The 15,024-nt window shown below is 40.8% G+C and overlaps 1 protein-coding gene across 2 annotated transcripts in view; it reads right to left on the bottom strand.

Moving 5' to 3' along the window:
- Positions 1–6,871: 6,871 nt before the first annotated feature.
- The window catches only part of NR2F1 (nuclear receptor subfamily 2 group F member 1), a 9,381-nt gene continuing 1,228 nt past the window's right edge, over positions 6,872–15,024 (bottom strand). The window contains exons 1-3 of one of the 2 annotated variants that reach the window (XM_040421543.1): positions 14,531–15,024; positions 12,308–12,832; positions 6,872–7,676 (exon numbers count right to left, since the gene is read on the bottom strand). The exon at positions 14,531–15,024 is cut by the window's right edge and continues 1,228 nt beyond it. In XM_040421543.1, the coding sequence (XP_040277477.1) occupies positions 7,396–7,676; positions 12,308–12,832; positions 14,531–14,960 (1,236 nt within the window). In that variant the 5' untranslated portion in view covers positions 14,961–15,024 and the 3' untranslated portion in view covers positions 6,872–7,395. Of the gene's footprint in view, positions 7,677–12,307; positions 12,836–14,530 lie in introns of both variants that reach the window. The other variant, XM_040421542.1, reaches the window with a different exon arrangement.

Below are 15,024 nucleotides of genomic sequence, written 5' to 3'. Positions count from 1 at the left end.
TAATATATATATATATATATGTATGTATTACACACCTTTTCTGTGCTATATATTTATTTATTTGTCAATATATGCACATTTCAGAAATGCTTCCTTTTTCTTTTATTGACAGCCATATTCTGTTAAATCTCTACTTGTTTCTGAAGTCACTTTTAGTGACTTCTATCAGAGGTCTTGAGATCAGTACTGACCTTTCTTGGAATGCATATATTTAGATAGTTACAGTGTATTGAATGTACTCTGTGTATACTATGCAGAGTGTGGGTGATGGGAAGTTGTAGATTATTAACTTGGAATTTCTGCCTATATGAAAAATAGGTCACTACATAAAATTGATCTCAGCATGGTGTGCAATTGTACAAAATAGCCCTGAGTAAAAGCTAAGTGCTGGCTGACTGTGATGACCAAGGCGCAAACCATCTGGTGTGTATTAGAGAGCAAGAGCAGTAAATATTCCTAGGAGCTTATGTATGAAATGTGCACAATGCCTTGGAGCTGCCCCATAGGCTAGACTGGGAAAATTAACTGGGCCCTAGTAGTGTCCTATCTGCAGCAGCTATAGGGCAAGGTATGAGTGGTACCTCCACCCCCAGCAGCTATAGGGCAAGGTATGAGTGGTACCTCCACCCCCAGCAGCTATAGGGTAAGGTATGAGTGGTACCTCCACCCTCAGCAGCTATAGGGCAAGGTATGAGTGGTACCTTCACCCCCAGCAGCTATAGGGCAAGGTATGAGTGGTACCTCCACCCCCAGCAGCTATAGGGCAAGGTATGAGTGGTACCTCCACCCCCAGCAGCTATAGGGTAAGGTATGAGTGGTACCTCCACCCCCAGCAGCTGTGTGCCAGCCACTGCTCAGATAGCTGCAGACAGCAGTGACGTCACTGGAGGAGACCTCATAGCCCTCATCTGCTTCCATCACTTATAGTGTCACCCTCTCCCATGAGGGAATCTCTTCTGGGCTATTTATAACACTGCTGAGGCTTGGTCATTATGTCACCCCACACTGCAGCTTATGACATGCATTAAAAGCAAAGAGCATGGACTGCTCACAAATAACCACTATTGGTGTGTGTCTGTATCTATCTATCTATCTATCTATCTATCTATCTATCATCTATCTATCTCTATCTAAACTATCTATTTTTATCTGTGTGTGTCTATATCTATCATCAATCTATGTATCTATTTTTATATCTATCTATCTATCTATCTATCTATCTATCATCTATGTATTTATTTTGATATCTAGCTATCTATTATCTATCTATCTATCTATCTATCTATCTATCTATCTATCTATCTAACTACTATCTATCTCAATCTAAACTATCTATTTTTATCTATCTGTGTTTCTGTCTGTCATCTATGTATCTCTTTTTATGTCTATCTATCGAATGCTATCTTTTTATCTATATCTATCTATCTATCTATCTATCGATCATAAGCATATATTATTTGCATATCTTATAAGTACTGTAAAGTGCACAGGCAAGAATATTACTATAACAGCCCCATTGTCAGTAGTGTGTGCCCTTTTATTACTTTTTGTGTTAGTTTTACAATTTGCACCATAGCAAAGCTGTTAATGATAAAAAAAAAATAGAATAATCAGAAAGGAAGGAAAAGAAATCTTACTTCTTCTTGCTCTTCTCCAGGCTGTGTCTCCTGCCGCTGCCTCCTTTAATTATCTGAGCTGCTATTTCTTCCCTGGGAGACCCTGGTGGGGATTTTAGGTGGGAAGTGATTTGTGCTGAGTTATTTTGGAGCAGGGAGGCTGCTCATGCCCACAGGCTTTCAGTGGAGTGCAGATTGAGACATATCTTGTTCCCTATAAAAGGATCATTTCATGTGGGAGGCTGGACACAAAGTTTGGACTCGTGACTGGCATTCCTGAGAGACATGCATATTTTACTACAACAAAGCAGGCCTGGGAGAGGGCTCAGGGGGAGAGGGGGGGAAACTTGGGAAGAAGTTACTTAGTGACAAACATCTGTCAACATGGGGTAATGTGAGTGGAGTGGTAATGATTGCTCTATACTTACCAGGAGTGCACCACAAACACACACAGACCACCAGCTGCAAAACCTACAGCAAGCTTTATTGGGATTCAAGTTTCCATGCCCATCATCCATACATGATACTTGATGTCTTTGAGCCTCACAGCATAGGTTACAATTTCTCTTTATTCCCATATATACATACTGTAGATTTCTTCCACATCCCTGATACCTTGAAGTCAATATTTTCACTTTACAGCAGTGACATAAATCTGTGGCTCTGCAGACAAAAGGAGAGCAGGCCTGGTGGTGATGTGGATGTCTCTGTTGGATTTCAGTGGAGGTCCATTGACAGAGAATGCTAATGAGTGTTTTCCAGGGTTTGCAGAAGACTGCATCCCTCACTGTGTATCTCTCTGTCTTCCCTTTTCCCACTGTCTCCTTCCCCCTTTATTTCACACCCTCCCCCACCCTGACTGCCCACCCTCCCTCCTTCTCTGAGAACCAGAAGATCAATAACTGACCCCAGGATTTTACCAGAGCTTTATGTGTCTGGCCATCCAGTGATATGATCAGTCCTAAACGTTATATCCAGCGAATGTCTCCTTATATCAACACAAAGGATGGCTGAGAGCAAGCAGCTTGGTCTGCCCCCCCCCCCCCCCCTTCACCATAACCCTCCTCCCCTCTTCCCAAGCTCAGGAGGATATTTTATACCCCCTACTTTTGGATCTGATCCATTGCATTGCTTTAAGCAAGATGAAGGATTGTGCAGACAAGGAGATGTATATACACCATTATACAGCCATCATCCAGATTGCTAACAGTGATTCTGCTGTCAGCTTGCTGAAACACTCCCCTATCAGATCAACATTTCTACAAGGCACCCAACAGCAGGAAACAGATATTCTGCAAGTGCACCCAGCTCCTTGGAAAAGTTATGTGCAAACATCAGTGATTACATTAATCACAGGAAAACTAGAGCAGCTTTATTCTTTTTTTGTGAGAACAGAGAAAAATAGAAACCAGATAGATCCAGACCCAAAAACTTCATGTTCATGAACCTCGACTGGTCCTAAAACCTAAAAGTCACCCAGGCCATCAATGTCTAATGAGTGGACACATGGGTGGCAAGAGCAGCAGGTTGACAGGTGACTTCAGTCTTGGGAAATGGCTCAGAAGACTCAGGCATTTCTGAAAAGAAGGAAAGAGGAGTTGGGACTGGAGACCCTGACAAGGGGGGATAATAAATGAGAGGGGCTTTCACATAGATATCTCAGACGTGAAATTGCACCCAGCTGCTTGTGTAAGCAAACAAATAGCCTCATGTAAGGGAGCCCAGACTTGTGGCCTGATGAATGGAACAGACAGAAGAAAATAGACTTTAACTCATTTACCAATAAAACTGTTCGACTTTTTAAGTAAAAAAAAAAAAAAAAGCCCCAGTCCCTCCAAGTACCCCGAGCAAGGAGAGTAACAAGAGTTTTATTACCCTGAGCACCCCTCCCCCATGCAGTCTATTATCTCCAGGCGTCATTAGTGCGACAATTCATATTAATAGTCATTATCGGGGAACACACAAAACACATTTCTACTTGACCTTCTAGTGAAGGACTGTACATCAGTGTCAGGGGCGCCTATGGCCATGACCATAGGGGTGGACGCACAGCTACCGTCAGTGCATAGTGTGCACTCGGGCCTGATACTTTTCTTACATTTTCTGTAAAAACAGAAAAACAAAGAGAAATATAACTTGAATTCAAATTAATAAATAATAGTAAAGGGGAATTAAATCATAGCCATATCTACTCAAAGGGGAATATATATATAGTCACCAATATTCAAAAATTAATTATATTTTAAATGAGTGAAGAAAGCAAGTGGTCAATGTGCAATCAACCGTAATTGCCTTATACTTTAAACCTTATAGAGCAATATATAAGAACATAAACTGTATATGGACTTTCTTTTTTCTTTCTTTCTAATACCTATTATCTATCTATTTAATTTCTTTCTATCTATAATGCAAAAATGGCAGCACCAGAGAAAAGTAGAAATAGAAAAACCGAGGTGCAAGCCCAATGGAACTAGACCAATGTCCAAATATAAAGAAGTAAATAGGCAGCACTTTCTATCTATCGCCTACAGTATATCTACCTATGTATGTATTTATATCTGTGTACATAATTGCATATCTATCTATCTATCTATCTATCTATCTATCTATCTATCTACTGTATCTATCCACCCATCCATCTATCAATCTACCTATGTATCACTAATTAACAGGTACATGGATCCCACCATCATGTACATTGCCCATCGCTGCCGCCATGCTGAAGTTGGCTTTCTGGGTGACACATTTTCGCCAGATTTCAGGATGGGTAAATTAAATTACCCAATTTATCAAAAGCCAAATATATTACAGCATCTCACAACAGTTTGCGCCCTAATCCCTGAATTATCCATCCACTTTGCAGCAGAGTTGAATATTTATCTGGGAATGGCTGGTTAGCAATGGATGGAGGACAAGCCATACTATACAGACACCTTGGTGCAGGACCTTGTCACTATTTCACTACATCAATAGAATTGACGATGGATGGATTACTAGGAACAGAATAAAAATTAAAAAAAAGGCGAAAATTGCGTTTGTGAATGGAAATGAAAAAAGTAGGTGGAAAAAGTAATAATTTGTATGGGGATAAAACGTAGTACATGATCAAATACAGAGAAACACGAATAATAATAATAATAATAACAACAATGATACTTAGACAAAGCCGAAACAAAACGTTTGTAGACAGCATAAAGTCTTTGCTGATAATATCAGCACTAATATCCCAGCAAAAGACCCACAGAAGCCTTGTACAATAATTTAGCAACCTCATATTTATCGCCTCATTTCCACTTCAGTATTGAAGCAGTCGCCATAGGCTTCCCCAGACCCCCTGTTATCTCTATATTACACTGCTTTGTGACGTCACTCCGCAGCCCTCCATATACCACCTCACTCATCGGGGCTCCACTGCACACCAATAGGTAGTAGCCCCCCTACTGAAAAGGTTCACACCCTGAAAAGTAACCAACTGACACAACCGATGAGATAATAGAAAGATCTATCTATCTAATTTCTATTTATATATTATCTATCATCTATCTAATCTATTTGTCTATCTCATATCTATCTATCTATCTATCTATCTATCTATCATCTATCTCATATCTATTATCTGTCTATCTATTAATCTATTATCTATCTATCTATCTATCTATCTATCTATCTATCATCTATCTCATATCTATTATCTGTCTATCTATTAATCTATTAATCTATCTATCTATCTATTATCTATCTATCTATCTATCTATCTATCTATCTATCATCTATCTCTATTATCTATCTATTATCTATCTATCTATTAATCTATCTATCTCTATATCTATTATCTATCTATCTATCTATCTATCTATCATCTATCTAATCTATTTGTCTATCTCATATCTATCTATCTATCTATCTATCTATCTATCTTCTATCTCTATTATCTATCTATTATCTATCTATCTATTAATCTATTAATCTATCTATCTATCTATATATCTCTATATCTATTATCTATCTATCTATCTATCTATCTATCTATCTATCTATCATCTATCTAATCTATTTGTCTATCTCATATCTATCTATCTATCTATCTATCTATCTATCTATCTATCTATCTATCCATCTTTCTATCTATCTCTATATCTATTATCTATCTATTATCTATCTATCTATTATTTATCTATCTATCTATATCTATCTATCTATCTATTATCTATCTATCTATCTATCTATCTATCTATCTATCATCTCCAGATGCTGCATCTTATCTATCTATCTATCTATCTATCTATCTATCTATCTATCATCTCCAGATGCTGCATCTGGTTGAACTGCAAGTGACAGGGGTAAATCCAGTGCCAATAACCTCTCCAATTGAAAACGCTGGTTATTGTGAAAGCTGCAGCGTTATTAATACGTTAAGGAAGGGCTCCCCTGGCACTGTGTGTTCTTACAGATCTGTCTCACATTGTATAAAACATTAATGCTGGGAAAGCTGTTACACCGAGAGCAGAGGGGGAGCTTCTACCTTCACAAGAGCTCTATTATGGAGGAGATTCGTAAATGAAAATGGTGTGGATGGGAAGAGAGGAGCAGGGGAATGCACACATCTCCCATTCCAGCAGCCACTGTATGGGATACATACATCTACTACCACCCAGTGAGAAAAACCTGCGGTAAGATATCTATATTAATAGATTGGGAATAGCCTGAGAGAGAGAGATAGATAGAGAGCAGGAAATAATACCATAGCTGAAAAAGACAGCAAAAATAGGGTCAGATTAAAAGGCACATTGTTCAGGAGAAAGGCTTCCTCCTCCTGCCCCGCACAATGACTGGCTCCATTACAAGTGCACCCTGCATATGCAATACTAGGCACATAGGTATTTTTCACATTACAGCGAAAAGAAATCCATCCACAAAAATGCAAACAACATAAATCAAATAAGAAATGAAAAATAAATAAACATGAAGCTAAACTAATATGTAATTCTCGATGCAATGTGGCAGCAGTATCAATCCTCCAGTGATAAATACTGAAGACAAGAGAAAGAAAAAATAATAATCCGGGACCATTGATGTTGTTAATATATAGGTATTTCTTTTTAACATAACATTTTTGCATAAAAAAAAACAAAAAAAAACAAAAACGAAGCTGCAACTACTTTGCCCATCCCCTCCCCCATCGTAAAGCCGTCCAAGGGAACTGTTCCCCCATCAATAAAACACAAACTTTTGCTAAAGTCTTTTATTTTTTTGTTGTTTAAATTCTCACTTCAATTTTTTTTTTAATTCTTGAAGAACATAATAAGCTCGGACAACATAGATCGCACTCATTATAAGAAGCAAAGGGTTATATCAAAAATTATTATTAGTAGAGAATTACAGGAAAACCTGGTTTGGAACCAGAAAAAATACAAAACAGATATAGATACATAGACACAGGACGAGGTTCTTCTTGGAATAATTTGGAAAGTGTTATTTCCCCTAATGTCTTGCTTTCTTTATGCGCATAACAAGGTTTGTTTGTTTGTTTTGAATTTTACAAAAAAATGAAAATAAAGACTAATATCTTACAAAATCAACAAGGATAATGTGCGTGTGTGTGCACAGTCCTACATCCAGTCCACAGGGCATTATCCATCAGGCTTCTGGACATTAGGGATCCCATTGCTCCTTCCTTATTATTGGAGTTTTTCCACACACATGGAGTTCATTAGACTCATATCCTAAGAAGTCTGTGTACATGAATGAGATGTCTCCTGATTGTCTCTGTGGCTGGTCTTTAGGAGCACTGGATGGACATGTAAGGCCAGTTGAAGCTACTTCCAGATAATAACATATCTCTGATGAGGGTTTCTATAGGGGTCTTACCTACCAAGCGCACGAAGAAGAGCTGTTCAATGACTGAGGAGGAGACGGTGCGCAGGGAAGGAAGCCTCAGCAGGAGTTTCCCGAACCTGCTCGGTTGGTTGGGGTACTGGCTCCTGACATACTCCTCCAGGGCGCACTGCGACTTTTCCTGTAGACTCTCAATGTGAGCAGCGTCTGAAAGGCCGCAGGCATCTGCACAGGAGCCCATCATGGAGGAGAGACAGACAAGGCACAGCATTAGAATTGTGCTGACACACATTGTAGATAATAATAATAATAATAATAAAAAATAATAATAATAATAACAACAGTAATAATAACACTAACAACAGTAATAATAATACTAACGATAGTAATAATAATAATAATAATAATAATAATAATAATACCATGGATGTGCACTGTGTAGAACTCATAAAACACCAGATATACTGTGTGTGTGTGTGTGTGTGTGTGTGTGTGTGGATGGATAGATAGATAGATGATATATAGATAGATAGATAGATAGATAGATAGATAGATAGATTAAGCATAGATAGATAGAAGATAATTGGATAGATAGATAATTTGATTGACAGACAGATGATAATTAGATAGATAGAATAAGGATAGATAGATGATAGAGATAGATGCAGTAGATAGATATATAGATAGATAATTAGATAACAGATAGATATTATATATGACATATTATATACTGAACAGCGCCCATCACACCCACACTCACTCATGATATATACCAATAGACTGGGAAAAGATGGCACAGCCGCCAGCAACTCTTACTTCATGCTGAATTTCTAAAATGTGAATTTTATTATTATTAAAAATGTATTTTATTATTATTATTATTGCTGTCCACCACGTGGTTCCTATAAATCATTCTGCCCTGATAAATGAATGTATAAAATGCCGGCTGATGAGGATGGATGATGGCACCCTGTGTAATAACTGCCCCTCCAGCACACCAGCCACATGCCCCCCATACACTCACAGGGCCCTCTGGAAACAACATCTGATCATCTGGAAAGTTTAACCTGTTCGTTACTACAGGCTAAACAGAATGCACATCCAGTGATGAGATGGCGTGCTGCAGGCGGACAAAGCGCTGCCGGCTGCTATAACATAAGCTTCATCCATTTATACAGGTCTAGGAAGGGAGCACTCCCCAGGCGGATAGTAATGGGGGGACTAGATGGAGATGACATCACTGGACATTGATATTCCGGAGGATGAAAAGATTTGCTGTAATTACATTTATTTGGGCAGATCACTCTCTAAATAATTATTTTTGTGCCCAAGGCAAAAATGCAAATAAAACAAATGGCGGCTCAGAACCTGTAATCAGCCCTCAGATGTGTGTAATGACCGGGCATGTCCTGCTTATAGTGTGTGGATTGTGTCTGTCTATCTATCTATCTATCTATCTATCTCATATCTATCTATCTATCTATCTATCTATCTATCTATCTATCTATTATCTATCTCTACTATATCCATGAATATCTATCTATTATCTACGGTTTCTCTTATCTATCTATCTATCTATCTATCTATCTATCTATCTATCTATTATCTATCTCTACTATATCCATGAATATCTATCTATTATCTAGCTACATAATATATCTCTATATATCCTTATTCTATCTATCTATCTATCTATCTATCTATCTATCTATCTATCTATCTATCTATCTATCGACACCCTTGCACCAAGGTTATATACCCATATAATGTGTATTTATAACACCAGCAGTACAAAATGAAAGTACTAAAGTACAAAGAGTAAGATCACAGGATAATATTAATCTGAGCGGAGCCCTCACTGTAATAGGAAGACAATTTCCTGACAAACCTGTGATAATTGCTCTTGACAACTATAGTGTTTCCTAGCCTTCCCTCCACCATAAGCAGAGATTTGTCAGCGATGACGTCGCAGTATGGAATCACATTATCATCATCCTCATCATCAGCGACTACACCCACTGATACATATTAATATTAATGTACAAATGAGGATGGCATTCACAAGGGGCAAGTTGTCTCATTTACTGGTGAAAATGCAGAAAGGGTTCTTTATCACTAATATTCATGAATGCAACTCCTATCATCGAGTCTTTCTATGCAGTTTAGCTTTGACTGTTATCCTAGTTTTATTTCAGTCATTTATGTGACTTTGTAGTCGGGTTATTTCCTATAGTGTGTGCCTGATTAGGACACAGCTACAACAAGGCCTGGAAGGGTTAAATTTATATGTGAGCTCCATAAAGGGAAGCAGGGTCCTGACCTAACCCTTGGATGGGGTCCAGCTTACAAGAGGTCTGCAGGTGGAAACCACAAGCATGCCACACTTAGATCTCCGCTAAAGTCCCCAAAATGAGACTTCAAAATTGTGTTTTCATCACTTCAGACCTTTAAAAAAAAAGTTAGGGAGGGGATTGGGGTCTCAGTAGATTCCCAAGAGACTGGTAATCACCAGTAAAGTTCTGTATGCATGGTGGAGGGTTGCTCTAGATGGGGCTGCAGCCTGGGCAATATTACATATAGTATATTAGTAGCCTCTATGACTGTACATGGGGATCTATGTGTGCAGCTTGGAATATATTACATATAGTATGTTAGTAGCCTCTACATGGAGATGTATGTGTGCAGCCTGGGCTATATTACATATAGTATGTTAATAGCCTCTATGACTGTATATGGGGATCTATGTGTGCAGCCTGGAATATATTACATATAGTATGTTAATAGCCTCTATGACTGTATATGGGGATCTATGTGTGCAGCCTGGGCTATATTACATATAGTATGTTAATAGCCTCTATCACTGTACATGGGGATCTATGTGTGCAGCCTGGAATATATTACATATAGTATGTTAATAGCCTCTATGACTGTATATGGGGATCTATGTGTGCAGCTTGGAATATATTACATATAGTATGTTAATAGCCTCTATGACTGTATATGGGGATCTATGTGTGCAGCCTGGAATATATTACATATAGTTTGTTAATAGCCTCTATGACTGTACATGGGGATGTATGTGTGTAGGCTGGGATATATTACATATAGTATGTTAATAGCCTCTATCACTGTACATGGGGATCTATGTGTGCAGCCTGGAATATATTACATATAGTATGTTAATAGCCTCTATGACTGTATATGGGGATCTATGTGTGCAGCTTGGAATATATTACATATAGTATGTTAATAGCCTCTATGACTGTATATGGGGATCTATGTGTGCAGCCTGGAATATATTACATATAGTTTGTTAATAGCCTCTATGACTGTACATGGGGATGTATGTGTGTAGGCTGGGATATATTACATATAGTATGTTAATAGCCTCTATGACTGTACATGGGGATGTATGTGTGTAGGCTGGGATATATTACATATAGTATGTTAATAGCCTCTATGACTGTACATGGGGATCTATGTGTGCAGGCCTGTAATATATTACATATAGTATGTTAATAGCCTCTATGACTGTATATGGGGATCTATGTGTGTAGGCTGGGATATATTACATATAGTATGTTAATAGCCTCTATGACTGTATATGGGGATCTATGTGTGTAGGCTGGGATATATTACATATAGTATGTTAATAGCCTCTATGACTGTACATGGGGATCTATGTGTGTAAGCTGTGATATATTACATATAGTATGTTAATAGCCTCTATGAATGTAGATGAGGATGTATGTGTGTAGGCTGGGCACACAGTCACCAGGGTGGCACACTACGCCCTGGCACTTCATTAGAAAGATCAGCACCCAGCCAGAATGATGTAATATTCCAGTGCATGTCTGCGGATAGCTCCAGAATGGAGGACAGAGGTCCTGGAGGAAGCACAGCCTTCTGCACCAGGCCTGCCTTCTGTGGGGGCACACAGCTGCCTCTGACCACCATGATCTGCAGCTCACATCCATATTACAATCGCCATGTATGCACGGTGCACAGAGGCCCTGCCCTGCCAGCATTGTCTGGGATCCCTTCTGGATTATTTACGGGCGGCTTTCATCAATATGGCTGAAATATGGATCGCCCAGTATGATTAGAGAGCAGGCTGGGGGTGACCCGAGCTGCGTTTCTCGCAGGAGCAGCCAGCCTGGGCTTTGTTTACATGCGGCTTTCCTTGCAAGCTGCATTCAGCTCTCATTAAAAACGCCTTGTTCTTGTAATAGACACAGTTTAAAGGGCTGCCCTCCATGATCACCTCTGAGATGGCTCTCCTCGTCTATCACCTAGGCTCTCTGTGCCTACAGGATGCTTGTAGGAGCCACCGGCTGCTCTCCATTTGCTGGGTTTTTCAGACATTCTCTTAAATATTTAATAGGAGTATGGTTTCCATAGCAAAATGATTTATTACTAGAAATTGTGCTGTGCCCCCCCCCCCCACCCCCCTGCCTTTATATTTCAGAAATTGTCTGAATCACTATCACAAGCGGTTGCTGAAATCACCATCTTTTCAGAAATGGGGATAAATCGCAGGATAATAGTGGGATGGATTTGTATTTTACAGCATGAATATGGAGGATGACTGGAGCATCATTTCCACACACACAACACACACAGCCTGATGGATGGATTGTGGAGCCCCCATCCAGAGTGAGAGCACAGCGCTTCATTCATGTTGGCACCATTCAGACAGTGCATCGCCTCTCCAAGGATGGCAGAGGAATCCCCTGTCTTGTGGGGGTGAGAGATGGCTGAGGAAACAATCCCAGCTGGGCTCTGACTGCAGCCAATTCGGGATCTGTCATGTACAGTAGGCATGCAGTGGTGGTGCCCATGGTGGTGCCACTCACCTGATGTGAACAGGACGATGGCTTTCAGGCAGCTGTACTCTGCAGAGTCTACGTGCAAGGCCTTGAGCTTCTCCACCTGCTCCTGGAAGATGCGGATGTGGTCCATAAAGGCCACCACTCGGTCTGCAGACATTGGGGAGGCATGGAGGCCAGCGGCTGCCAGGAGAGGGGCCACATGGAGGGGCATGGAGCACTGGGCTGCATTCAGCACAAACAGCTCGCTCCAAGTCAGCCTGAGCAGAGCCACCTGGTCGGTGATCTGCAGGTCGGGGAAGAAGGGGATGTTCCTGGCCCACTCCACAGCACTGAACAGCAGCCGGGCGGCCAGCTCGCAGATGTTCTCTATGCCCATGATGTTATTAGGCTGCATGCACTGGCTGCCATAGCGAGAGGTGGGGTAAGGCTCAGCCCGCAGCAGCAGGGAGATGTATCCGGACAGATAGCAATGGCCGTTCAGGGGGTCCCCATTGGTCAGGGCGTACTGGCCTGGGTTCGGCTGGGTTGGAGGCATTCGTCCTCGCTGAACCGCTGACAAAAACAAAGAGATAGAAGAGGAAATGTGCAACCAGGGCTGGGAATCAGAGCAATCAAACCAGTTCTATGTGTGACTATAAAGAAATATAAATAAATAAACAAACAAATAATAAATAAATAAATAAATATAGATAGTCTGCTTGTGTTTATTTTATCCTTATATTAAATATAAATATTATATATATTACACACAGACACTAGAACTATATATAGATAGATATATAGAAATTTATAGATATATACAGACATTACATTGTAAAAGTACAATATACAATAGCCACATTCGCAGACTGTCATGCACACTGGCCCACAACACATCACAAAGTAATAAAAGAAATAAACAGTCCTCACACACACCACTACAATAATACCACGAGCAGCAGCAGCACATTGACATGCAAGCAGTGAATCCCTGCTAATGTAAATATCCCTGCTGATAGGTAATGTATGAATATGGAATATGAAATAAATAACAGGAGGACTTCATAAATCAGAGGGAGATTTACTTGTACACCTTGTGCTGTAATAACTTGGAGCTGGGGAAAGTGAAAGTAACATTTAATAGGTATATATAGCTCTATAAAAAAAATCTCTAGAAAGCCCATAAACTTACAATAGTTAAACATAGTGGCCATGAGGTGCTGAGGCCAGGTAGTGAGGCTCGGTGTGTGTGCCATCAGGGTGCCTGCAGAGTGAATGCCCACAGATGCTGCACACTCATTAACTGCATGGATGCTGAAGCTTATTTATGCTGCAAGTTAGGAAAGCTGACCAAAGTGTGTGTACCAGATACTGCCCTGCCATGTACCACACAGCGAGGGGCAGGTTATTCCCCTCACTGCACCTTTATCTGAACTGCTCTATTTACAGGAGTCTGTTCTGTATTTTATTTTATTTTTTACGATTTAATTTTTTTAAATAATTTACTCCCTGTGCAATGGAAACAGTCAGAATTATGATATGAAATGACTTTTTTTCCCCTCTTAAGCACACATTTCCTTTCTTTTACAGATTTGGAATTTTGTGGCATGGAAACAGAATTATGATATAAAATGTTATATTATTATTTTTTTTTTTTTACTTATTTCCCTTCTTTTGCAGATTTAGGCATTTACTTTGAAGACATTTCTAGACACATCACCCACTGACCTGCCCCCTGGGTGCACATTTCTAGAAATACACCGTCATGGCTATGGTCAGATAAAGCCTGGGGACAGTATCCTATGTGAATGGTCCCTGGTAAAGGACTGTATCCTTCTGTAAACTTCTGGTGCGCTTCCCAGGGTGGAGAACAATGTAGGACAAGGCCAGACCTCGCCTAGGACAAGGGGCATGGCTGGTGACACTGGGAGCACTGCCACATAGGTGGCCTATTTTAAGGGGTGACCCAGATCTGGGGAGGTTTATGTGCATTTGCTTCTATTCCTGACAGTAGGAAAAATAAAAATAGAAAATAAAGGAGCTAGCACATGGGTACAGGAGGATCAGCCAACATCCCACAGCATGCTACCATAGACAAAACACACACAAAGATGCACTCACAGGGAGAGCTCCCGGTATAAATATTAATAGCATCATAATGCCACCACAGAGGGAGAGGGGGGCACCATGACTATTCCCCCCTCTTTGGGCACACACCTAGCAGCAGCATCCACACACACACAGGATGGGCACAGAAGAAATATTCACCTTCCCTCCTCATGCCCACTTTCAGGCACTTCTTGAGGCGGCAGTACTGGCACTGGTTCCGGTGGTGCTGGTCTATAGGACAGTTCCTGTTGGCACGACATGTGTAGGTTAAGTTCCTGCGGACGCTCCTCTTGAAGAAACTTTTGCAGCCCTCGCAGGTGAACTGGCCGTAGTGCTTCCCGCTGGACTTGTCCCCGCACACCACGCACTCGATGTGCTGCTGCTGGCTCTGGCCCGAGCCCTGCTGGCCCTTGTCTCCAGCCGCCCCGGGGGTGGAAGGGGGTCCCGGCTGGCTGGGGGTCTGCGGGGTGTGGGGGGCTTGCTGCTGCTGCTCCCGGGCAGGCTGCGCTGCCCCCGGGTTAGGGCCTCCTGGGTTCCCCCCGGCCACGTCTTCCTGCGGATCTCTCCAGCTGCTAACTACCATTGCCATATCTCGGGCCCAAAAAGTGCTGGGGAGCGAGGTCTGGGGGGATTTTATTTTGGAGGAGAAGAAG

The sequence above is a fragment of the Bufo bufo genome, chromosome 2 (genome assembly GCF_905171765.1).
Source record: "Bufo bufo chromosome 2, aBufBuf1.1, whole genome shotgun sequence".
Taxonomy (NCBI): Eukaryota; Metazoa; Chordata; class Amphibia; order Anura; family Bufonidae; genus Bufo; species Bufo bufo.
This window is presented reverse-complemented; position numbering and strand designations above follow the sequence as displayed.